Source organism: Halictus rubicundus, chromosome 11 (genome assembly GCF_050948215.1).
Source record: "Halictus rubicundus isolate RS-2024b chromosome 11, iyHalRubi1_principal, whole genome shotgun sequence".
Classification (NCBI taxonomy): Eukaryota; Metazoa; Arthropoda; class Insecta; order Hymenoptera; family Halictidae; genus Halictus; species Halictus rubicundus.
In genome coordinates, this window is record NC_135159.1 from 9,427,389 (window position 1) to 9,451,121 (window position 23,733).

General features: G+C 35.1%; 4 protein-coding genes across 5 annotated transcripts; 3 read left to right on the forward strand and 1 right to left on the reverse strand.

Moving 5' to 3' along the window:
• Positions 1-599: 599 nt before the first annotated feature.
• LOC143359102 (endocuticle structural glycoprotein SgAbd-1) lies at positions 600-6,946 on the forward strand. The gene is made up of 3 exons (XM_076796777.1): positions 600-805; positions 1,932-2,068; positions 5,547-6,946. The coding sequence occupies exons 1-3, from the start codon at positions 794-796 to the stop codon at positions 5,812-5,814; spliced, it is 417 nt and encodes a 138-aa protein (XP_076652892.1). The 5' UTR covers positions 600-793; the 3' UTR covers positions 5,815-6,946.
• Dib (Cytochrome P450 302a1, mitochondrial) lies at positions 2,158-20,390 on the reverse strand. Of its 2 annotated transcripts, none has more exons than XM_076796774.1 (8): positions 19,909-20,390; positions 19,535-19,775; positions 19,142-19,317; positions 18,873-19,077; positions 18,564-18,711; positions 18,228-18,476; positions 17,811-18,023; positions 2,158-2,266 (listed from the first exon to the last, which is right to left on the reverse strand). In XM_076796774.1, the coding sequence occupies exons 1-8, from the start codon at positions 20,096-20,098 to the stop codon at positions 2,195-2,197; spliced, it is 1,494 nt and encodes a 497-aa protein (XP_076652889.1). In that variant the 5' UTR covers positions 20,099-20,390; the 3' UTR covers positions 2,158-2,194. The 2 variants fall into 2 exon arrangements, with proteins under 2 accessions (XP_076652889.1, XP_076652888.1); XM_076796773.1 differs by lacking the exon at positions 2,158-2,266 and adding an exon at positions 17,571-17,705.
• Positions 11,297-13,212, forward strand: LOC143359101 (endocuticle structural glycoprotein SgAbd-2). Its single transcript, XM_076796776.1, has 4 exons — positions 11,297-11,360; positions 11,827-11,972; positions 12,227-12,371; positions 12,869-13,212. Exons 1-4 carry the CDS (start codon positions 11,349-11,351, stop codon positions 13,085-13,087), a joined length of 522 nt encoding a protein of 173 aa, XP_076652891.1. The 5' UTR covers positions 11,297-11,348; the 3' UTR covers positions 13,088-13,212.
• Positions 15,650-17,578, forward strand: Rpt1 (26S proteasome regulatory subunit Rpt1). The gene is made up of 6 exons (XM_076796775.1): positions 15,650-15,839; positions 15,918-15,955; positions 16,092-16,574; positions 16,648-16,812; positions 16,881-17,047; positions 17,108-17,578. The coding sequence occupies exons 1-6, from the start codon at positions 15,767-15,769 to the stop codon at positions 17,484-17,486; spliced, it is 1,305 nt and encodes a 434-aa protein (XP_076652890.1). The 5' UTR covers positions 15,650-15,766; the 3' UTR covers positions 17,487-17,578.
• Positions 20,391-23,733: the final 3,343 nt, after the last annotated feature.

The following is a 23,733-nucleotide window of genomic DNA, read 5'->3' on the forward strand; positions in this document are numbered from 1 at the left end:
TTTTTTCTTCCCATTTTACCGCGTTCTGAATTAAAAGTGTGTCATGATCCACCAAAATCCTCAATTTTCCCTTTCCATTTCCCACGCCGGGCACCGTCAACCCAAAAATCGTAAAAAATTCTACAACGTACACAAAATTACTAACAACATCTCCGAATTTTTCCAAAATTTTCACTCCGTCGATTCTGCATATACCACAATCCAAACCCCCAAGGACCCGTGCTGTTACTACTCAATTGTCAAATAATCCCATAATTAATTTCATATTTCGATAAATACGTCTACAGTTATAATAATCACTACTCGAAGAGCTAGTACGAGTTATTTGAATGATCTGTCTATTAAAATAAAAATCCTGCGAAGGGATCATGGCGTCGATTAGGAGCCTCCGTTGTTATTTGACACGGAGAATCATTCTGTTCGAGGAAATGTGCGTCGAGATGTATAATCCGGCAATTACGAGGATTCCTCGGACGATCCGTAGATGCAATCGTTAGCCCGTTCATGAATTACGCGAATCCACGAGGCATCGTGCTCCCCTTCGACCCGTGCAAAACAGTGGCGGGGCACGAAGGAGGCAGAAGCAGGGTACACTGCCGACTATATAGTCTCATCCTTGCTCGTTTGATCACGTACATTTGCACACGACCGGATAGGACAGACTCGCGTGTCTGCCATTTTTCAATTTTTCTCCGAAAACGAATTCAGTGGTCCGCGCCGATTTCTCAATTTCTCGTTCGAACAGTTCATCGGAGCTGTCAGCAACACTGGAATTATACTCTGCTGCGTCGTCATGAAGATCATCGTAAGTGTCATCTGCTTCTTCCATGTCTTGTCCACTATATTTTCTAATTTTTTTTCAATCGAACAATTCTATTTGCACAGTTTTTCTTAGTATATTTTGACGATTTCTAGACTCATTTCAAGCTTATTTTAGTGATAGGCGAAAAGTTGACGATCTTTAAATTGTTGTAACGTTGTTAAAAAGAATGGTAGGATCCACCGCGGTTCAATTTCAAGGGTGAAGATTCTACTCGCGTTTCCTACAAGTTAGGTCTTTTTTAAGAATTGTTTTCCGTTGATTGATGGAAAAGTGACTTGTGTTCCACAATTTTCATTCAGGGGCGCTGTAAAACGGTAAGAAAAAATCGCAAATCGAATTTTTTGGATTTATTGCGGAGGGAAAGCGTTAATCTTCAATCCCGTGGTAGTTTGAGCACCAAAAAAATTTTTTGAAACTCCGTACAGACGTCTGAACTTGGTCTTCACCAGTTAACTAGCCGTCGTCAAAAATGTTACAAAACACCACCAAAAAATTGTATACCAAATTTTAAGTATTCGTTTGTAAACAAAAGGCTCCCGTCTTTTTTAATCCATGGAAGTTTGAGTCGAGGAAAAAATTTTTTCGGTTTCAGAGAGCTGTCTGAAATTGTCAAAAAAATTACTTTGACTGCTTCACTGGCGATACAGTTTTCGTCCAATAATAATACTATTTTAAAAAAACGAAATTTGCGGGAGTCAAAAGTAAAAGCACCCCTGTAAAATTTTCTAAAATAAATAATAATAGAATCTAACATTTTCGACAAAGGGAACCATTTTCAATTTACCGTCCATCTTCTATTGTAAAAATGTACTCGAAGATAATACTACTCAGGGGAGTCAAAAACAGAAATTCTCAAAAATGTAAGCACACTGTTCCCCGATTTTTTTTTCACAAACTTAAAATTTTTTCTTTGATATCCACACTATTTCCATTTAAATTTATTTTGTCCCAAGTGGGACAAGAATTTTATTTTCACTCATTCGGTGAGTCGTTCTAATAAATTTGTAATGGGTTGAAAACTGGAATTTTTCACCCGAAATGTAAATTTCGATTTGTTTGAGAATTTTTATTTTGCTACGTTCTAATTTTTCTACGTTTAATTTTGCAGATGGTTCTGTTAGGGCTGTCAGCGATGGTATCCGCGCAATTCAATAGATACTTGTACAATCCTGATTATTACGGACGACGTTTCGCCATATTGCGACAATCCCAAGACTCTTCTCCGGATGGATCGTACTCCTACAGGTGAGATCGTCCTTCTACGGCGTCCTGACCGTCGACGAAACAATAAGCGACGTCGAGGTACGTTTCCACAAACGCGATCTCGACACGCTCGACGAGCCTCGGCTGCTTCTCGGCTCGAAAAACGCGTCAGTGTGCGTGCACGTCGCTTATCATCCATCCATTACCATTATTAATTCTCTCTACCTTCGAATAATCACCCTAAAATTAACAGAAAGTAATTTCATTCGATCGCAATTTGTTCGAATTTTCCACCAGTTTTTCGAAATATCTTTCTCAGCAGCGATTTTGCTTGCAAAGGATTCTGATCGTGTTGGTCCTTTTTGTTATTTTGAAGTGCGCTGAGCAATTAACTTTAAACATTTAAATGAAATTAATTTTAAACATGCAAACAATAGTAAATGATAGTGAATAATAGTGACAGACAGTAAATAATAATAAATAGTAGCTGAGAAACAGATTTGTTAAATAGTTTTATGGATAATATTTTCAAATTTCCCGCCACTTTTTTGATTGATTATCGTCAGTATATTCTAGCATACTCGATGATAAAGAGTATATTTTTGATCATATCAAAAGTATGAGGTAGTAAATAATAATAAATAATGGCAAATACTAGTAAAAAGTAGTAAAGGTAAATAATAGTATATATTCAATGATAACAAATAAAATAGCAAATACTAGTTAATAATAATAGCAAATATCAAATAATAATAGTAAATAATAGTAACTAACACTGAATAATGAATCATACTAAAATTATTAAAAATCAATTAATTAAATCGTTGAAGACTGTTTTTAATAATTGGATACTTTCAAATTCTCCATCAATTTCAAAATGGTGTGCTTGCAAAGTATACAATTTTAAGAATTAAGAAAACCACAATTATTTTTAAAAGTGATAATGGCAGCTAACATTGGATAATAGTAAATAACAGAGTGATTAACAGTAAACAATAATAAAAAAATCATCCGTATTAATGAAATTTAAATATTTCATATATAGTGTCATTACCTGCACTAAAATAATACAAACATATTTCATAGATACCGTCTAACAAATAATATTTCTGTAACAGTATTCATCAACGTTCCTCGTTACAGGAGACAGTAGAACAAAGAGTAGGAGGTCTGGCTACGGAAGTAGAAGTAGCCATTCGAGACAGACAGCGTTAAAATGCACCTTTTATAGTGGGCTGACATGCAATCCTCTAAGGATGAGTTCTCACAAATCACACTCTCAGATATCCTACAATTTATTGTCTGTTTTACAACATAGTATTAACTTAAAAGCGTGTCAGTCTATTAGCAGTGAATAATAGCACGCGATACACCTTACATTTCTTTCTGTGAAAGTTTTATTAGCAGAGACATTATTATTCTAAATACATCCTATATATTTGAATAATTATTACTGAATAAATCATTTGTTAAACAACTCTTTATGAATATCAAAATAACTTTCGTTGAATAACTTCTTCAACTGTTTAGAATGATTGTTATAGGATAAATTATCATCCAATAAAATCTTCAGAGAAGTGCCAATAAAATAATTTTTGACGTATTAAAATAATTATTATTGAATAGATATCGACTCAATAAACTCTTCAGAATATTAGAATAATTTTTACTCAATAAATCCCACAATATATTTGAATTATTATTATCGAGTAAATTTTTAATTACAAAATTCTTTAGTATACGAAAATAATTTCCATTGAATAAATTTATTCGGTATATTAGAACAATTGTTACGGAATAAATTATTACTCCGTAAAAGTCTTTTTTGGAACCACTTTTTTGGAATCACTCTTTTTTAGAACCAACAATAATTGTTGAATAAATTACTGTTCGATAAATTCTTCAGTGCGTGAATACACATTTCATTGGACAAATACTAGAATATATTAGAACAATTGTTATTGAACAAATTCTCGAAAAAGTCTTTCGAAAGCCAGATAATATTTATAATTAAAAATATTATATTTTTTATTTTTATAATTTTGTATTCAGTAAACTCTCCATCACATCAGAAAAAGAATTATTGAATAAATAACTGCTCAACAAATTCCTCGACACACAAAGTAGAAAATTTAATGAACAAATTTCCCAGCATATTAAAATAATTATTGCCGACCATATTCCCACAATTACAATAATTGTTACTGAACAAATAATTACTCGATAACTTTATTTTAATAATCAATTTCCTGGTTTGATTCGAATCTTAACCGCGGCGTGTAATTAACGTCTATACAATGTACACTCGGACGGTGCTTATCCCATAACGCGATGATTTCTTATTTTCCTAACAAGAGTATTACAGTCTACTGACTATTCATGAACGGTGCAGATGAGGGTTAAAGCCAGCGATACGAAGTGGATCGTCTCGATCGTGATCCACGGGCGCGCGCTGCCAATTAATTTACCACGGCTAACAAAGAAACGGTTTAAAGGTGTGCGAGTCAAAAGGAAAGGAGAGGGGAGAGGAAACGAAACGAGAGAGAAGGGGGAGGAGGAGGTCGCACAGGATATTCAGCTGTGAAAAGATATGTAATTAGCTTTGATGTTAATCATTCGTGTTAGGCGGTTGCGCAGTTAGCAATAACACATTACACAATAGAATAATTACGATCGACCTACCTAGCCGGCGTGTACGTGTGGAGGGTTGCCTCTCCTGTTATACCTGTGACGTTGTCAATCGATCCAGTCACACGTTCCGCTCACTGTCAAACCGTTCGTTACACCGTCAGTTGTTTGTTTCCCTGTCAAACCCGATAACAATGACACCGAGGGGCTGTGAGTATCGATAAGTGACCGATCTTCGAACTGCTGTAACTTCGTTACGAATGGTCGGAGGATAACGTGCTTAGGCTTATTTTGAAGGGCAAATTTTCTAGTTTACGCTGCCCTAACAAGCTTTTTTCGGACCGTTGCAGTTGTGCCTAATCAATCGAAATTAGGTCTCGGGTTTGCGAGTGTTAAGCATCTTTTTATAAAATGTTTACCGACGTGTCTGTGACATTTTTCTGATTAAAATGAGCCCAAACATGACACAATTCGGTGCATATTTGCTACTTCAATTCACCATTCGGTAGAACCTCGATTATCCGAACTAACGATTCCAGGATTGTCAATTATCCGTTCGGACGTGTTTCACATGGAAACAGTATAATTTAAAGCGAGTATATACAACAAAAATTGAACGTACAGAGAGATTGAATCTAGCATAGGTTCCGCTGGTTTAGTTCGGATAATCGAGGTTCCACTGTATCTGAGTAAATGTTGTCCGAATGATATCGTGTTTGGACTCTTTTTAACCAGAAAAATGTCACGAACATGATGGCGAACGTTTCCCAAAGAAATAAAGAAATAATTAAGAACGACAAATTTTTGACACTAGTATTGTCTCATTCTTTACTTGTAGGTCAAGGAATAGTTTTTTTTTTTGCAGTAACTAAATGAATTTGGTCTGTTTCAGCTACGACACAGAGAACGGTATATCGGTAGCGGAGCAAGGGGTCCCGAAATTCGTTGGTCCTCAGCAAGTGGAGTCGGTGAGAGGACAGTATAGCTACACAGCGCCCGACGGCACTCCGATTTTGGTGACCTACACGGCTGATGAGAATGGTTTTCAACCGAACGGCGCGCATCTGCCGACGCCCCCGCCGATTCCAGTTGCAATACAACGCGCCCTGGCGCACAATGCAGCACACCCTGAAGAGGAGGAACCTTACAGGAGATACTAACGCGAAGAAACGCTCTCTAGGATCCTCTTTCTCGGAAGCAAACTCGCAAAGTGAACGGGAAACTTCGAACCCCTCCTGGATTTTTTACGGACTTGAAAATACGCTGATATAGTTAAGCAATTGTTTAGGAGTGGTATAATCTCCGTCTTGTCCGGATACTACTTCATTTGTTCATGGAAATTGGGTTTTGACATTGGAAGCACACGTAACTGAATTTTTTGGAGAACTGGTGCTTGTTGCTGGGTGATAGGGGAGGATTATGGGGGTTGGTATGGTGTTCCATGGTTAGTTTGCATCGTCTGTTTGAAAGTGCGGAAATATTACACTGTTATATATAAATTGTTTAGTTAGTGGGGAAAGTTTTTTTCCAGTGAAGAGTTACATTTGGTTTTGAGAAATGTTTTTTTACTCAGAAAAAAGCAACTGAAGGGAGAATTAAAAAATGCTGGTTAGTTGAGAATTGCCTGGGGATTTCACAGTAATTTTTTCACAATTTTCTTGTACTTACATAATGCGCTAAAAAATCTTCTTCTTTCATGTGTCAGTGAAAATTTCAAATTCTCTTGAAATCAAAGTTCCCAAAAATGATTTTATATTTCAGAAAAAATATGTAAAATGGAAATTGAAAAAATTGTAGCTAGTAGAGAATCCCCCCAAGGAATTTTCAGTAATTTTTCATAATTTTCTTAAGCGTACATAGCGAGAAATAAAATAATTACTGAAAATATTGTAAAACCAATAGTGTAAAGTTTAAAGTAATTCTTACGGTTAATTGATTTCGCAGAACGTTTAAACAATCATGGAACACTATGCTCGATGTTACGTGGAATCCAATTGTAAACAAATTATCGGGAAACTGTTCGCTTAAGCTTCTCTACGTTGTACTGCCTACGTAATAATTAATTTATTAATGAATAAGATCGCGTCGTGTAAATTAACATTCTGCTTTGTTGATTGGAACGCGAACAATTTGTTGATTGTACATCTGAGATTTGTTTATGGCCCGCTCTAATCTTAGTGAGTGTACAGAAACTACACTATAAATGTTATACAATGTTATACTGTTCATTATGATAAATGATATATGTAAACTAAACTATTAAACTATAAATATATATTCATGAAAACATCATGACTGTTTACTGTTCTTCGAAGCAATGATTAAATAGAAAAAATATCAGTTAGTGTTTGTTTATTTAAATCTTTACTATACTTATGTATTTTTCCACAATTGTTTTAACAAAGAGAGAGACTTTCCGAAGTGGTTTAAATATTTTTTAAAAATTTATTATTTTAAAGAATGGTTAAAATTAATTCTCGCCGTTATTATCACTAATTAATCTAATTTATTTCCATCTGTTAAAATCATTGAAAAGATTAATAAAAAAAAAAAGATAATCAGATTTTGCTTTTACATTCGTGTCTTGATAAAATGGCCTAGGTAAAATAATTTTAAAATGATGGGGTGATTAATGATGAGAACGATTAAATTGCATAGCGCTTTTTGAAATTGCAAATTCTACTGGACGACAGGTAGTAATATATTGATACGATAATATTGAAATGATGACGGTGTGTGGAAAGAATCGTTCCACGGATGCAAATATATACAATTAAAGTAGGTGTGAGATTTTAGGAAAAGTAACCGAAGTACCGATCGGATTAATGCTAATGGTAATCGTAATATCACGGTAAAGGTGAGTCAGTGAAAGCAAATCATCGGTTTCTTGTCTATTGCGCAACGATCGACCCATCCACCGACCTCAGGATAACAGGTAACAGGATTTTACCGCAGCCCACGCGATCAACTTATTTTGCGATTTATATTTTCGAAAATTTTATCGTCCATCTTCAATTTTCAAGAAATTTCAGTTTAAAAGAAACAATTTCATATTCTCCATTTTGGAAACCTTCTGCGTCCCAACCGTAACAGCTATGAAAGCGATACTTGAATATGATAACACACTTTTTCTTAACATTATAAACATTTAAAAATATCCGTAAAATAATGCAAGTTCAACTTGCAAGCAAAAGGAAAGAGGAATGGAGCTTTCAAATTTAAAAACTTTTTGCGATTTTACTGGATAAAACCATGCAAATTAATTTTATAAGGCGATTCTATGGACTCTCATAAACACAGTAATATTTTTTTATAATATTACAAACATGTAAACGTAATAACGATATAGTATAAAAAGAATTTAAAAAGAAAACGCTCGACGAATCGATAGTTCAATTTCAACAATTTTGTGTGCTCCAACCATAACTGCTAAAAAAATGTTTTTTACGTAAAAAAATTCTGCAGACTCTCCCGAATCCAACGATATATATTTTTATAACATTCCGACCGTTTAATTACGTTTAAACAATTTTTAAAGCAAAGGATGCGCCCGATAGGATTAGTTAGAACAATGCTCAACTTTGACAATTATTTACGGATTAATCATAACTGCTAAAAAGATGTTTTTTGCGTAGAAAAATTCCGCAGACTCTCTCGAATCCAACCATATATATTTGTATACCATTCTGACTGGTCAATTATGTTTAAACAATTTTTAAAGAGAAGGATACGCCCGATTGGATTAGTTCAGTCCTAAGGGTAGTTTGAGAAAAGTGGCGCGAAATTCGAATTTTATTCCGCGTTGCAGCGAAATAAGTCGCGCTATTTGTTCGAATTGCGTGACTTACGGCTCGATTATTTGTCGATACGTCTGTGTGAGTGCTATTACTATGATTTAGACGTATCTTGATAATATATCAGGACTAAACAGGTTAGACAGGATCGGTGAGTCCGCCATGCCCTGTTTCTCGCTTCAAACAGAGTATACTGCGTAACCACTGTTCATCCCCGCTGCCACATTGAACTTTATAACTATAATTATATCGTGCTTCTAGTTTAGTGTTCGGAAAAATACGATTTTTTAAACCGGGCAACACGATACCACTTTGATTAATGATATTGTGAAAATGGTCGATAATTATTAATATTAAATCACAATTTTAAATTTGAAAATATTTTATCAGCCCAATACAAAAGTTATAAGAGTAATTTTCATATAGGGCGATCCCGCGGACTCTCCCAAATGTTATTTTATAAAACTATGTACAATTCAACATGTTCAAATAAATTAAGATGAAGCAGGCAAGAAAAATCGAATTTTCAACTTTGGGAATTTTGTGTGGCCCAACCATGGAAAATATAAAAAAGCATTTTACACGAAAAAAATCTACAGACTCTCCCGAATGCAATGGTATATTATTTTAATAAAATTATATGCATTTAAAAATGTTTAAATAAATTAGAAAGAAAAGAGGGAAGGAAACCCGTATTTTCAACTTTGGGAATTTTTTGTGCCCCAACCATAGATGCTATACAGATGATTTTTGCACAGAACGATTCTACAGATTCTGCTGAATGCAATAATGAATTTTCAATAACTAACAACTGATTACTCACCCGATGAAATAATTCGGAAGATATGTTGAACCGGATTCGAAACTGCGAGCAGGATCAGTTTACATAATTTCTAGGTACGTGGCTCGTTGGGAGGATCCCTAAGGTATGCGCTCTATCCGTTTCTTTATGAGAGCCGGAGCGTTGCTGTGATGATGGGGCATACCTAAGCTGACGTGGTTAATAAAACGAGAAAGGTCAAACTAGATCCAGGTAACGCTCGCAACCTGGTTGTCAGATGGCGAGGTCTAGAACCGTCTCGGGCGAGAACCCCTAACTTTATGACCCTGTTTTTAACACACACTACCCGGGGATATACCAACGAACCCTACTGTAAACAATAAGCACATGTCAATACTACCCCAACAATTTTTCTATGAATCAACGATTTAAAAAATTGTATCCCTTGAACAATATCTAACAGGACTGACATTATAATTTCTTCTGGACAAAGTTGTAAACATTTTCGTTTTTTATTTATCACCATCAATAAGTGCGTGTTAGCTCTGCTATACATAATTTTTTCAATATTCTAGGCCACATATTCAGGATAGAAGAAATCCTATTTTTGAATCCCTTTAATAATGGTAGAATTAATTTGGAATTAATGTTACACAATTCTCTCTGGTTAAAATTGTAAACATTTTAATTTTTTACTAATAGCAATTAATAAATCCATATTGGGTCTATATTGTGTAATATTTTCAAAATTGTACACTTCATACGAAGGACAAAAAAAAATTGTTGAGTCCCTTCAGTAATGTCAACAATTTATAATGAATATTATAATTCATTCCAGTTAGAATGGTAAATATTTTAATTTGTTACTGATAGCAATTAATGAGTGCACATTAAAGCCACCTGGAGTAATTTTTACGAAATTTTGTGTTTCGTCTTGAAGACAGAAAATAATTTTGTAGAGCGACACTTGTCAAAAAATTAGGACTAACCTTATCACAGCTGTCGATTTCGAGGGCGATGCATGCAATGGGGAACAGAAGGAGCAACATCGGAGGTAGAAGGCGTATTTATGATATCAGTATTGATAGGAGAAACAATAGAAGGCGGTGAAATGCGAGGTGCCACTCACAGCTATGAAGACTTTACTTTAATGATGGGCGATTGAAACTGAGCCCTGATCTCATCAATCAAAACTTCTGAGGCAACAATAAACTGCTCTCGCAACCAGTCGAAATTACTTTTTCTTTTTCTCGTTTTCAATCCACTTTTAAATCAACCAAAATTTTTTACCATGGCAAAAACTACTTATCGGAAGCCCAAACAACAAAACGAAAAATGTTAACTGCAGTTTTCTTTCATTTAGATTCAAAATCATCAAAAGATGTTCTTAATAACATCGAATAAATTTTTTGGTAATTTTAGATGACAAAGAACACCAAATTCTTTGCCACTTTAATTTCATTCGAAATTTACTAGAATTTTTTCACAATTCGCGCTAAAAACTAATGTCAATGGTGCAGTTAAAATTTTTTGTAATTTTTGTTCACAAATAAAATAAAATTTTCTGAAATTTCAATTCATTTCAAAATTCCTAAAAATTCCAGCAGAAAAATGCATCCAGCTGCATACAAAATCACCGGAACTCACCGAATCAATTTTTTTTTGTAATTTTCCTTCACAAAAAAAATGTAAAATTCCTTCAATTTCTGTTCAATTCAAATTTCCTAGATTCTTGCAGAAGAATGCACCCGGCTGCACAGAACACCTGCAACCGAAAAAATCACAAGCTATAGCACAACGAGTTAATCTCAATAAACAAATTGATTTCCATTTTTAGGCATAGTGAAGTTCTGTCATAATTTTCGGTTGCACAATTTTTCGGAGGTCACTGGAGAGAAAATACATCTGGTTGCACAGTCCATTTGTCGCGGTTAGGGTTGAGGTGGGGCGAGGACGTGAGGGCGACTAGAAATTATGAGGAGAGTGGTGTCAAATGCAGGATCAGGGAAAGGGAAGATCTTCAGGCTCGTCTTCATATAAATGCTGCCAGCAGCTGCATCTGGTACTGCAGGTTTCAAGTCTTGTTCGAATCGACGTCGTGCCACTGCAACGGACAACCATGCAACGTTTAGTGAGTGTTTGCTGTCGATAGTCAACCCTCGAGTGACACACGGGACCTAAGTGAACCAACACTAACAAGCACTATCTCGAAACGAACAAAATGCTATCAAAACTGGTGCATTCTTTTCTATTGTTCGGTCCTCGACTATTAACAAACGTGCTACACACTCTATATAAATCTGATTGTCATGTCGATTCTCGATGATCCATTTCAAAATTTGTAAAAATTGTCAAACATTTATATCTAATTATGCACTTCTATTGGAACCGAAGAAATTTTGGATACTGGAAACATTGCAAAAAGTTTTTAGCCTTGGATTTTTTATTTTACTGTTGTTCAGGAAATTGTCAAATTATTTATTTGAATTGTAGTAGATACACTTGATTTTGTTTTTAAGTGGTTGCATCTATTAGAAATTGTTTGAATTGTTATCGAGATTAAATGAATTGTAATGGGGACTATTGTATGATTTCAGTTTTTTCTATCCGCTTTGTTCTGCTGCGCTCTAGGGCAATTTGGGACTTTCCGCGGTTTTCCCAGTCAAAATGCGTTTAGAACAACGCCGAGACCTGCGTATCAACCTCAAGTGCAACAACCTCAGTACAACACGCCGCAATATAAGTATGCATTGAAAAATATTTTTCTATCTGAATTTGAAAAATTTGGTTCAGAGATCTGGTCTTGAAAATTCAATTTAAGAATTGGATAAACTTGTTCTCGTTAGTTTTCAGTGATACAAAAAGTTTGAAACATATATATTTGTTAATGAAAATTGAATAACCTTGATGCGAGTTGTTCCATTCATTTTTTAACGATGCAGAGAGATTTAAGAGACGATTTTCGAGGTAAAACGAGAACGTACAATTTAATTGCAGCTCACCTGGAAGGTTTATAGCAATTCGCAGCCAGCAGAAAGACTCTTATCCGGATGGATCTTACACTTTTAGCTACGATACCGACAACGGAATTTCAGTATCCGAAAGCGGTCGTCCTCAGGGTACCCCTCAAGGCCAAAGCGAGGTACTAAATTAATTTAACGATATTAATTTCGCGCGTACGTTTCTCCATTTCGCATACCACTTTCACAAATGCTGTCTCACATTTCCATATATTATAAGAACACATCACAAAATTTCGCAAGCTGTTCCTTTAAATGTGGAACTGACGAAAAAGATCGGAAAAAGATATCTCTTTCAAAAATTAATTTTTTTACTTATAAAGTATACTAACTATTAAATTTTTTAATTAAGTGAAACTATTCATTTTTGGTGTACCTTCAATTAGGACACTTTTTATCAACAAAATCAGCCAATCAAATTTCTTTCTACGAGAAAAACTATTTAGATCTAAAAGACCAAATATAATTATATGAAAACGAAAGGTATAATCGTAAAATAAGAAAATAATTTTAAAAAATCGAGACCAAATATAATTGATCGTATGAGAAGGAATGATGTAATCGTAAAATAAGAAAATAATTTTAAAAAATGTTTAAACATTCGAATATCTGTTCGCAGGTGGTTCAAGGACGGTTTTCATATTCCGCGCCAGACGGTACACCAATCACAGTCGAGTATACTGCTGACGAAAATGGCTTCCACCCCCAAGGCGCGCATTTACCAACTCCGCCCCCAATTCCGGAAGCAATTAGACGAGCTTTGGCTGCCAATCCACCAGGACCCGATGATTCCGATTACAGACAACCCTACAACTCGAATCCTTTCCGAAGATATTAATCAAAGTTCGATGATCGAATAACTTTTGAACGAGGCTTGAATTAAATCGTTATTATCTTGTAACTGGACGCGATGTTTGTACATATGTATACCAGGAAATAAAAAGAATTGTCAACTTTCACCCTGTGATCAATCATTTATCAATTATTCATCATCCACTACCCGTAGTAATTATTTTGTATTTTCTCTTGAGATTATTTCTTGTTTAAGATTGATTTTACGTCACGAATCAATTATTCTAGAGTTGTTGTTTATGTATTGACAATATGAGCTTGGTTAACGTGATCCCTTATATTTAAACAGTATGCTAAATAGTGAATAAATATATTGCAAACAGTAATTAAATTGCAATCAATATGTAAATAGCGTTACTTTTATGTTTTCGTTGGAAGCATGAGTTTCAATATATTTGATTATGCAACCGATGTGTTTAAAATTTTGCCCAGATGTCCTGCTTGATCCCCGCTAATTTGTTTGGCTACTTAATTTGACTTTTGATTTGTTAATTCTTTGAGTGATTTATTTAGAAAAGTCGACAAGCAAAGTGACGTTCAAGAATTTTTAGATTTTTAAAATTTTATCAAAAGTCCTCTTCAAATGCACAAATATTGGCTCGAATTGACAATTGCGTTTAAAAAAACGTAATAATTTAACTATAATTTATTGTTATCCAATTTTTGAAAATTTTGTAAAAAATGTTACACCATCGTATCAGTCGTATCAATGCAGTTCTATCAAATTTTTGTGACACCTTGGCTCCAGTCGCAAATTGTATCTAGATAAACGTAAGAAAAAGTTACGTAACTATAGTTATTTACTCTCCAAAGCATTTTTGAAAATTTAAAAAAATGTCAAACCGTCGAAAAGTCGTGTTCACGCGGTAATTCTATCGAAATGTTTGCAAGTCACGTTTTTGTGGCATTCAAGGTGTAGAAACACGTGTAGAATATTCCCACGTGTGCGAACTGCCAGGGCAAGGGTAATAGTGATGCTGACTAATATAGTATAGCTCAATATCACGTGGAAATATGTTGATCTTCAGGTTGCACCACGCCTCCGATTGCAGGAGGATCGGCGGGTCGGGATGAACACGAGTGAAAGTGTTCTGTTCTATTGGATCTTTCATTATCTCGCATTTTTCCAAGGATCATCTCGGTCAAGGACCGACTGACATGGGAAGTACAATTTAGGCGGTCCGTACATTTCCTTTGAAAGGTGCCTAACCGTGGCGTGGAAGCATGACGCCGCAATTTTTATAGCCGAGGGGATTTCTGATCAAATTGTTACATCTTCGTAAAAAAGGATCCTGCTGAGCTAAAAATGTTTGCACGTGTTCTGCAAAGTATCCTCAAACTATGACAAAAAGTTTCGTTGCTTCATCTTTAGCCATTTTATTGTTGCAAATTCCTAAAGGAAGCTCCGATAAGTATCCTTCTGATGCAACCAAAACTATGAAAACAAAAATATAAATTAACCAATAAAAAAATTAGCTGAAATCAAAGAGAATGTTACAAGGAATAGTTAAACATAGTCATATTCAGTTTTCCTATACTTATAACTTGAGAAAAAATAAATCTTTTTAGATGAATCTTTGTCCACATACTATTCAAGGTATTCTCTAATTATAGCAAAGAGTTCTATGAATTTATTTTTAGCCGTTTAGTTGTCAAAAATTCTTAAAAGAAGCTCTGGATGGCGTGAAAATTCTGAAGGAACAATTTTTATTAAAAGTATTCAAGAAGAGTGGAAAAATACTATACCACCGTATGAATTATTGAGTAGGCTACGATTAAATCACCTGTTTCTCCTACTTTGTATTAAAATAGTACTAGACCACTTAGAAGGAAACGTTCAAAGGCAAATTATAGTGATTGACCCAGTAATACCGAAGGGAAGATGCACGTTGGAGTGAAATGGCAAGGGGTGTGGCGAACAGATAGTAATCTGCGTAGTTAGGCTTAATGGTCATTCATTTGTGCACATTAGTTTGTAATTTTGTCATTCCATACGCCTTACACCATACTTATTCCCGTCACAATTGATTTACATTTTTCCTAACACCATAGCTACACCTACAACTAACTTTGATAATCACAGACTTGAGATTTGTCAAACTATAATTTTACTTAATTTATTACAATTTTTTTTTTTAGTGAAAAAAATTCTCCAGTTTGCAAAAAAATAAAATTTGTGTCCCTTTCAACCTGCAATTTATTTTTGATATTTCATTATTCTTTTAATAAGTGCAATATTTAGACATTGGATTTTATTGAAATTTAAGCAATTTTATTAACATTGAAACAATATTTTGATCTATATTACGAATATAAGCAAATCTATGTATTCTAATGTTCCCATTTATATTTACAAAGCAATTATTTTTTGAAAGAGGCATTATTGGATCCTTCAAAATTAAAAATTAAAAATTTTCAATTTAAATATTTTAAAAAATGACTAATTCGACAAGGTCGATGAAACAGTATCCTATCTTATTCACACAACCTTGGGATAAAAAAAGCATTAGTTTACTATGTACATGCAGATGTCGCTAACAAAGGATGTGATTTTGCAGGTAATGTAACGAGAACCTAACCACAAAATCAATTCGCGGCGTACTCTGTTCACGAAGTGAATTAAATTGTTTCCTCGAGTGTTTAGGTAAATTATTCAACTAGAAAAATGCCGGACCATTTAGGAGAAGACATGAGGAAAGTAAAAAGTGAAGACGAGAAAGAAGAAAAGGAAATAAAATGTAAATTACACTGTCTATAAACACCATGTTATGTCAAAGTCATGTGCACAATTTATTTAATACTTTTCGTTATTTTAGCTTTGGACGAAGGCGATATTGCTCTATTAAAAATCTACGTAAGTAAAAGAATTTGTTAATCTAATAAAACATAAAACAACAATCCCCGATTTATTTTGTTAGCGATTATTAATTTATTTTATTAACAATTATCACCGTCAAAAATGTGAATTACCTCTATTAATTTTTATACAGGGCCAAGGACAGTACACAAAAAGCATCAAAGTAGTCGAAGAAGACATCCAGACAATAATTAAACGTGTTAACGAATTAACAGGGATTAAAGAGTCTGATACTGGTTTAGCACCACCAGCACTATGGGACCTTGCAGCGGATAAGCAGACATTGCAGAATGAGCAGCCGTTACAAGTTGCTCGCTGCACTAAAATAATCAATGCAGACTCTATTGACCCCAAATACATTATAAATGTGAAACAGTTTGCAAAATTTGTGGTCGATCTAGCCGAATCTGTTGCTCCTACTGACATTGAGGAGGGCATGAGAGTCGGTGTTGATCGCAACAAGTACCAAATTCACATTCCATTGCCCCCTAAAATTGATCCGAGTGTAACAATGATGCAAGTCGAAGAGAAACCTGATGTTACATATAGTGATGTTGGTGGGTGTAAGGAGCAGATCGAGAAGCTGAGAGAAGTCGTAGAAACTCCTCTTCTCCACGTCAGTATCTTACACAATTAAACTTTTACAATAATTACCAGACTTTTTTTCTAAATATAGATTTCTGTTGTAGCCAGAGAAGTTTGTTAATTTAGGAATCGAACCACCAAAGGGTGTTCTATTGTTCGGCCCTCCAGGTACAGGAAAAACTCTGTGCGCCAGGGCTGTAGCCAACAGAACAGATGCCTGTTTCATTCGTGTGATTGGCTCAGAATTAGTTCAGAAATACGTTGGAGAAGTATGTAAAACAATCTGTAATTCGATCAAGAATAATATATATTATCATAATGTTTTTAATAATAACAGGGAGCTCGTATGGTGAGAGAGCTGTTTGAAATGGCCCGTAGCAAGAAAGCATGTTTGATATTCTTTGATGAGATAGACGCCATTGGAGGAGCTCGGTTCGACGATGGCGCTGGAGGGGACAACGAAGTGCAACGTACAATGTTGGAGTTGATCAACCAACTCGATGGGTACGTTGGAATGTCGTTAATCTCGCTGGATACGTAATCATTGGTTGTAATACTTTATAGATTCGATCCAAGGGGAAATATCAAAGTGCTAATGGCAACGAACAGACCAGACACGTTAGACCCTGCGCTGATGCGACCAGGTCGTCTGGACAGGAAAGTGGAATTCGGTCTGCCCGACCTGGAGGGCCGAACTCACATTTTCAAGATCCATGCGCGTTCCATGAGCGTTGAAAGGGACATCAGATTCGAGCTGTTAGCTCGTCTTTGTCCGAATAGCACAGGTGCCGAGATTCGCTCTGTGTGCACAGAGGCCGGCATGTTCGCTATTCGAGCCCGTCGCAAAGTGGCCACGGAGAAAGACTTCCTCGAGGCAGTGAACAAAGTCATTAAGTCCTACGCCAAGTTCTCGGCCACTCCCAAATACATGACTTACAACTAAATATTCTACCCAACCAGAATATTGTATTACCGATTTAATTTAACTGTTAATTATAGCTACGCAATAAAGTGGAATGTGTTCTTTTCTCAGTATTTTATTCTTTGTAGCGTTTTAAGTGGTATTAAAGTTCAGTTTGATTGGTGCATTGGGTTTGTTAATTAGTAGAGACAATACACCGAGCTGGCCACCTTGCCAGGTGAACTTGAGCTGTCTGCACATCTAAAGTAGGATGTTTTTATACTGATTTTCGTTGCATTTATATGAATAAAGAGGATTTAAATTGCTTTGTACTTCCATTATTTCTATTGAGGAGATATAACTTACTCGTAACAGTAATACTTGCATATTCTGCTCAGCGAACCGTCTGGCAATACAAGAACGAGGTCCATGGCCAAATGGCAGCACCACGTATGGGTGTACAGACTTCCCACGACCAATTTTGCTTTCGCGAAGCCATCTTTCCGGGACAAACGAGTCTGGTCTGTCAAAGTACTCTGGGAGCCTGCAGATTATCTGGTTCTGCGTCACTACCACTGTCTGCAAAATGTGAGTGGGAGAATTTGCTATATTTCTATTATATTTATTATACAGGGTGTCGTACCTTAAATTTCTTGTATGCCACAATATTTATATATATATATATATATATATCTTGTATTTTATATAATTACGAAATTTAAAAAAAAAATAATAAGCAAGCAATTTTGGACACCCTGTATAGATATATTGTTGAAAACTCACTCCTTTAGGTACTTCATAGCCACTAAGGACAACATCAGTCTGCAAAATGCGACCAATTCCAACAGAAATAGGGTTCAATCTCAAACTTTCTTTTACTACAGCCTTTACAAAAGAAGCATTTCGCAAAACGTCTGCTGTAATTGGTTGATTAGGGTCAGACAATAATTGTACAGCTTCTGCTCTCAGTTTTTCTTGGGCATTTTGATTTTTTGCTAGATGGTAGAGAGTGAAAGCTGTACTATAGGTGGTCTGAAAGTATTTTTAAATGTGTTACAGCTGATTTTTAGTACTTAATTAATTATTTTTACCTATATATTGATTAATAGAAATATTTACAGTGTCTATACCAGCTAGTAGCATGTCGCAAGACATCCCTACAATGTCCTTGATATCCAAAGCAGAGTTTTCGAAATAGGCGTTTAGGAATGATTTGTTTTTATGAGATTGATTGTCCTTTCTTTGGGATATTAGCTCTAATGCAACTCTAATGAACAAATACAATTTAAAAATATAATTTGTACGTTTAATTTAATAACTAAATATTTAATATAAGCAAAACTTAAATTTGCAAAATTGAGCGATGTAGTTTCGTTTTTTTTTTCTGTTTTTAATAGTAGCATTATCTAACAAACAAGTTGTTCTTACGATTCCATATATGCTTGTGCTTTGCGCAATTTTCGATATAGAGGAGTTTCAAAAAATTTCCATAATTGGAGACTATTGTCCAATTTTAAAATTGCATTGTTAGTTGCAATAGCAGCAGCTATTAACTTTGAGCTTCTCGACTCTTCGTGTCTTTCTTCTTTTGAGAAACTGTTTAGTCTTACATCAAATACAACTAAACATGTTACTAAAAAAAAAAGAAATTTATAATTAGTTTTTGATTTGATTCGACGATGGTAGTAGACAATTACATTCGAGATATAAACGCGATAAAATTGGTAAAAGATCTTCAAATTTTTCGTTTGTGCACAGTTCAACAAATTCTTTTACAACAATGTCTGTTTCTTCTATGTAATTTATTATATTTTGGGGTTTGCTAGAGACTTTTTGGAATTCTTTTCGGAGTCTCCACCATTCTGGTCCATTCCTATAATTAAAAATGTTCGCGCATTTCATTAAAAAATGACAGAAAATATGTTTGTTAAAAATATATAAGAAACCGGACAAAAATTCAAAAGAACATTTCTATTAAAATTATATTAAAACTCCAGGAAAGTATTTGTATCAAAATTCTATTAAAAATTCAACATTTCCAATAAAAATTGTAACGTTTAAAAATAAAAAATGGTACGAAGTAATATTACGTAGGTAAGAGGCCCCCAGTGCTGTACAAATCAGGTCTATCCTTCCTGTATTTCGAAAGAGCCAAATGACTTCTTCTTTCTGGATGCAAACCAGATTCAGCTTTAAAAATTTCGGCAATGTCTTCTGGTTTATAAACCCATACAAGATTCACATTCGGTACAATTTCTTCTCGAACCAGCGGTCCAAACCGTTTCAATTTTCTCAGTCCACTATCATACAGCCTGGCAAAACTATATTCACCTGAATTTTCAATTAACATAACAATAATGTGAAAATATGAACAATAATAAAAATAAATCTTAAAACCAGAAATTTAAAAAAGTATTAATCTTGTTTAGTAATATAATATTTAGTGCTATTAAATTAGACCTACCGATGACCGGCAAATATTTGTACAATGTCCCGATAACAGGAAAAGATTTTGGCCCAGGGACGTCCCTGAAGGGCCTCGGAGGGCCCCCGCTTGGTACAGCCCTGCCTTCTACAAGACTACCACAATAAAATCGCCGGTACACAATTTTCTTACACTTGAGCGCACTACATGTTTTAATCCGTGCATACATTGCACTTACAAAATTATTTACAATATTGCAAATGTTAGAAATCGATGGAGTTCGAGGGAAAAAATTCCGAGAACGATCTATAGACAAAGCATCCGCGACGCATCGATTTCTGAGACTATCTGGATCTTTTCGAGCGAAGTGATTCTAAGTTTTTTGTTCTTTGTTTTCCTGTTTTGTTGTCTCTTTCGCACCTGGCGCCCTTCAGTCCCTGTTCAGGTCACAAGTAGAATCTCAATGTGCTGCATATTCTTGCATGAATTCGATACCATGCTGATAAGAATTGCTAGCGACCAGTCTCAATGTCCGCTAGGCTTGCGTAAATAAAAATTGGAGCGAAAAAGTAGGTCTTTGTTTATATTCATGTTTCTTCAATTTAATTCGTTTGGTTTTTTTAATAATAACTGTAGAGGTCAATCTATATTATTTGAAGTCAAGTTGATATACAACTATTAATATTTGCCAAGACGATATTACGTCAATAAATCAATTAATTAAGAATTAGAGAAACATTTACGTCTGAGCTATTTTTATTATATTAATCATTTATACATTAATATATTGATTGGATGATGCAGTAGGTGAGTAACGCTTACTCAATTTATTTCATTGAGTTTTTAATACTTACATGCACTATAAAGAACGATACTTTAAAATAATATTACATTTATGAATTAATTAATAATTCGAGCGAAGAAATTTAACAATTGTTGATAATGTAGGAATGGAATAAGTGTTGATAATGAAGAAATTGATAAACTATATTAGCAGTCGATAATGTAACAAACATATGGTACAGCAAGAATAAGTTGTATTATTCATTTTATAAGAAATTGTACGGTATAAATTACATCTATAATGCATCGAATAAAAAATAGGATCAGAATTACGTCCTTAATTATAAATAATATCAATCATTGTTAATCTTGTAGTATTTTTCTTCACTTCCTACTGCATCGATGCTCTAAAAACTGGCTTATATATCAGAGTACACGAGTAGCTAACACTTGCGAGAAAGTCGCAACTTAATTAGCCATCTAGTGTCGAAAATTGTAACTAATATCACGCATTCACAGATCCAACACCTACGCTTTTAATATTGATAAAAAATAATAACGAATTCGAAATAAAAAAGTGTTAATTACTTGAAGTATAAAATTTAATAATTCTCATCATTTTATTAATAAATTTGTTCGAATTTGTGCTATATCAAGCATTAAGAAAAATTTTAAAAAAGTATTCAATATCATGTTTTATTATAATCTACAAAAAGAAAAATATTAAATTCAGAAAGGTTTTGTCAGGTATTCCAAAGTAATTCATATTAAAAAAATTATGAGAATACATACGAAATGAAATTGTTTATTACTTTAGAAATTGTATTTATCAGTGTTAGTCAGTTTATGAATAAATTAATTCGAATTGGTAACATTATAGGGGTTCAGGAAATCGTATAACACGTTTCGCGTGATATCAATCGCAGGAAAATCCCCGTAAGACACATTACAACCCATCAATTCCGATCTGTTCACTCTAAGCTTGGAACATTTCTTGCGAATGGCCTAAAAGAAATAACTGAAACCATAATTTATTGAAATTGGAATCTTTCAGACCCTTCCTCACTCTCATAACAAAAAAAAAAAACAATTTTTCAGTACTAACTTTCGACACAGACATACACCATACAATTCCATTTTTCATAATAAGAATAATTCAATTTTTATCAATTCGCTGCAAGAAAATTTGATTTTTAACAATGTACGTCTAATTAATCTACTGTTGATACTCGAATATTTAAAACAAAATAATATAAAATCTGTAGAACTCACAGAGCTTGCAATAAATTATTTTTCAATATTTTCTGGCTTCTTCTCCGTTGTGAAATTCTGTTTAATCAAAAATTCACTGAATATTTCTGGTCGGAGGATTATTGTAAATTATAAATCAGAAAACCCATGTTCTTGTTCAGAAAGGTATATTATTATATGGAGCCCGTATTATTGCACCGTTTTTCTCGAAACAACTGCAGCAGATCGAAAAGCAGAAAACCGATTAAAATAACCGATAGAAAATGGACGTGTTTCGTAGGTAGCAAGTGGCTGCAAGTAAAACGGATTGAAAAGTAATCGAATTAAGCTCCCGAATCGTTATCTGTTCAGCGAGCCTGCCGCTGCTCGGTTTCTTGAAACGGTCCCGGGAAGATTGGAGGAAAGAACAATGCCGGGAAATAAAAGCGGAGGACAAGACGGAGAACGATCCAATTTAGAGCGGAATACGCCTATTCGAGGCACCGTACAATGCCAATTTCTTTCGTAGCCAGAGGGTCGTCCCGTTTTTGGGGCGGCTAATAGTTTCTGATCTGGTCTACGGCCTGCGCTTGTCGTTCATTATTAATTATCGAACGAGAAACTGTCCCTGGACGTTCTTTTCGTTTATCTTGCCGAGTATCGACACGGTCCTGTGTTTTCCAAACTGTGTCCGAAAATATGGTCTAATGGCTCAAGATTTTGCAGATCTCGCTGCCTGTCAGAGAAAATATTCGTTTACGAATTCGTACGAGTTTGTTTGCAGTTCTTCCTTGTTACCAAATTAATTTTGTCAATAAAAAAATTGTTTACAGCAAGAACAAACCTTCTAGTTTCAAACGAAACAAGAATCAACTCGATCCGACGAACGGTTCCCCAGGTAAAAATTTATAAGTACAGTCATGTTCGAGAGAGAAAAAGTTGATAAAAAGAATTCGTGTCTTATAAACAAATGCGAAGCTAACAAAGTGGTGACTTAAACTGCCCCTAATTTCGCGTGCACTCGAATTATACGGTAACTGATTTTCCAATAAAATGGCCGACATTGGATACTTCGGTGGTCCGTGCGTCTGAAATGACAGAACCGTCACTGACAAATCCGTCGACGAAAACTCGTCAGAAAATATTTATCCCGGGGAGGAGTTCCTTCGCGCCTTTCTCGCCGAACATTTCCCCCTCCCCGGGATCCAGGAGGCCGGTCGATCGATCCCGGGAGTTAAATGCGCCATGAAATGCGAAGAGTTCTCGTTTCCACGATCGAAATCCTCGACGCGGCTCAAACAAACGGCCGTCCGCCTGCTCGAGGAAGGGCAATATGCGTGTAAAGAGCACTTGGACCCGCTTTACTTCTCGAAAGACCCTCCCGACACCAGCTATAGCAATCCGTCTGATGGGAACGATACTACCGGGCCTATCGGGAAAACTTTCTGGCAACTTGGTAATTATTTCTCCGCGGCCGCCATGTTTTAAGCCGCTCGAAAAACGGCCTCCGCTAAGCGGTTTAAATATTTCATGCTTGTCGAGTCTATCAATCGACTCTGACGGACGACTCCCACCCTACGCTGTCCACGGAGCCATATTGCCGAATTTTTCCTCGCTTTTCGACCCCCTCCCCCGAACGATAAACTTTGAATTCCCGTGCTCTGGCGTCGTTTTTCTACGGAATCTGTCGGCCCCAGCTTCAAATTTCAAGGTAATTCTTTTGTTCTGTTTTTTTTTTCATTTCGAGATGATGGCAATAAAATTGAAAGTGTTAGCGAAAGCTTTGTGACTGACAGAGTTGAATTTTTCGTCGCTTTTCTACCCCCGTAATCGATGAACTTTGAACTACTG

Excerpts from the sequence above, each read along its gene's own strand:
- LOC143359102 (XM_076796777.1), top strand. Across the intron at positions 2,069-5,546 it reads GATGGATCGTACTCCTACAG|CTACGACACAGAGAACGGTA; the intron begins GTGAGATCGTCC and ends GGTCTGTTTCAG.
- LOC143359101 (XM_076796776.1), top strand. Across the intron at positions 11,973-12,226 it reads TACAACACGCCGCAATATAA|CTCACCTGGAAGGTTTATAG; the intron begins GTATGCATTGAA and ends ATTTAATTGCAG. Across the intron at positions 12,372-12,868 it reads CCCCTCAAGGCCAAAGCGAG|GTGGTTCAAGGACGGTTTTC; the intron begins GTACTAAATTAA and ends ATCTGTTCGCAG.
- Rpt1 (XM_076796775.1), top strand. The coding sequence starts at position 15,767 with ATGCCGGACCATTTAGGAGAAGACATGAGGAAAGTAAAAAGTGAAGAC. Across the intron at positions 16,575-16,647 it reads TAGAAACTCCTCTTCTCCAC|CCAGAGAAGTTTGTTAATTT; the intron begins GTCAGTATCTTA and ends TTTCTGTTGTAG. Across the intron at positions 16,813-16,880 it reads TTCAGAAATACGTTGGAGAA|GGAGCTCGTATGGTGAGAGA; the intron begins GTATGTAAAACA and ends TAATAATAACAG.
- Dib (XM_076796773.1), bottom strand. The coding sequence starts at position 20,098 with ATGTATGCACGGATTAAAACATGTAGTGCGCTCAAGTGTAAGAAAATT. Across the intron at positions 19,776-19,908 it reads CAAATATTTGCCGGTCATCG|GTGAATATAGTTTTGCCAGG; the intron begins GTAGGTCTAATT and ends TTGAAAATTCAG. Across the intron at positions 18,712-18,872 it reads GCACAAGCATATATGGAATC|AGTTGCATTAGAGCTAATAT; the intron begins GTAAGAACAACT and ends TTTGTTCATTAG.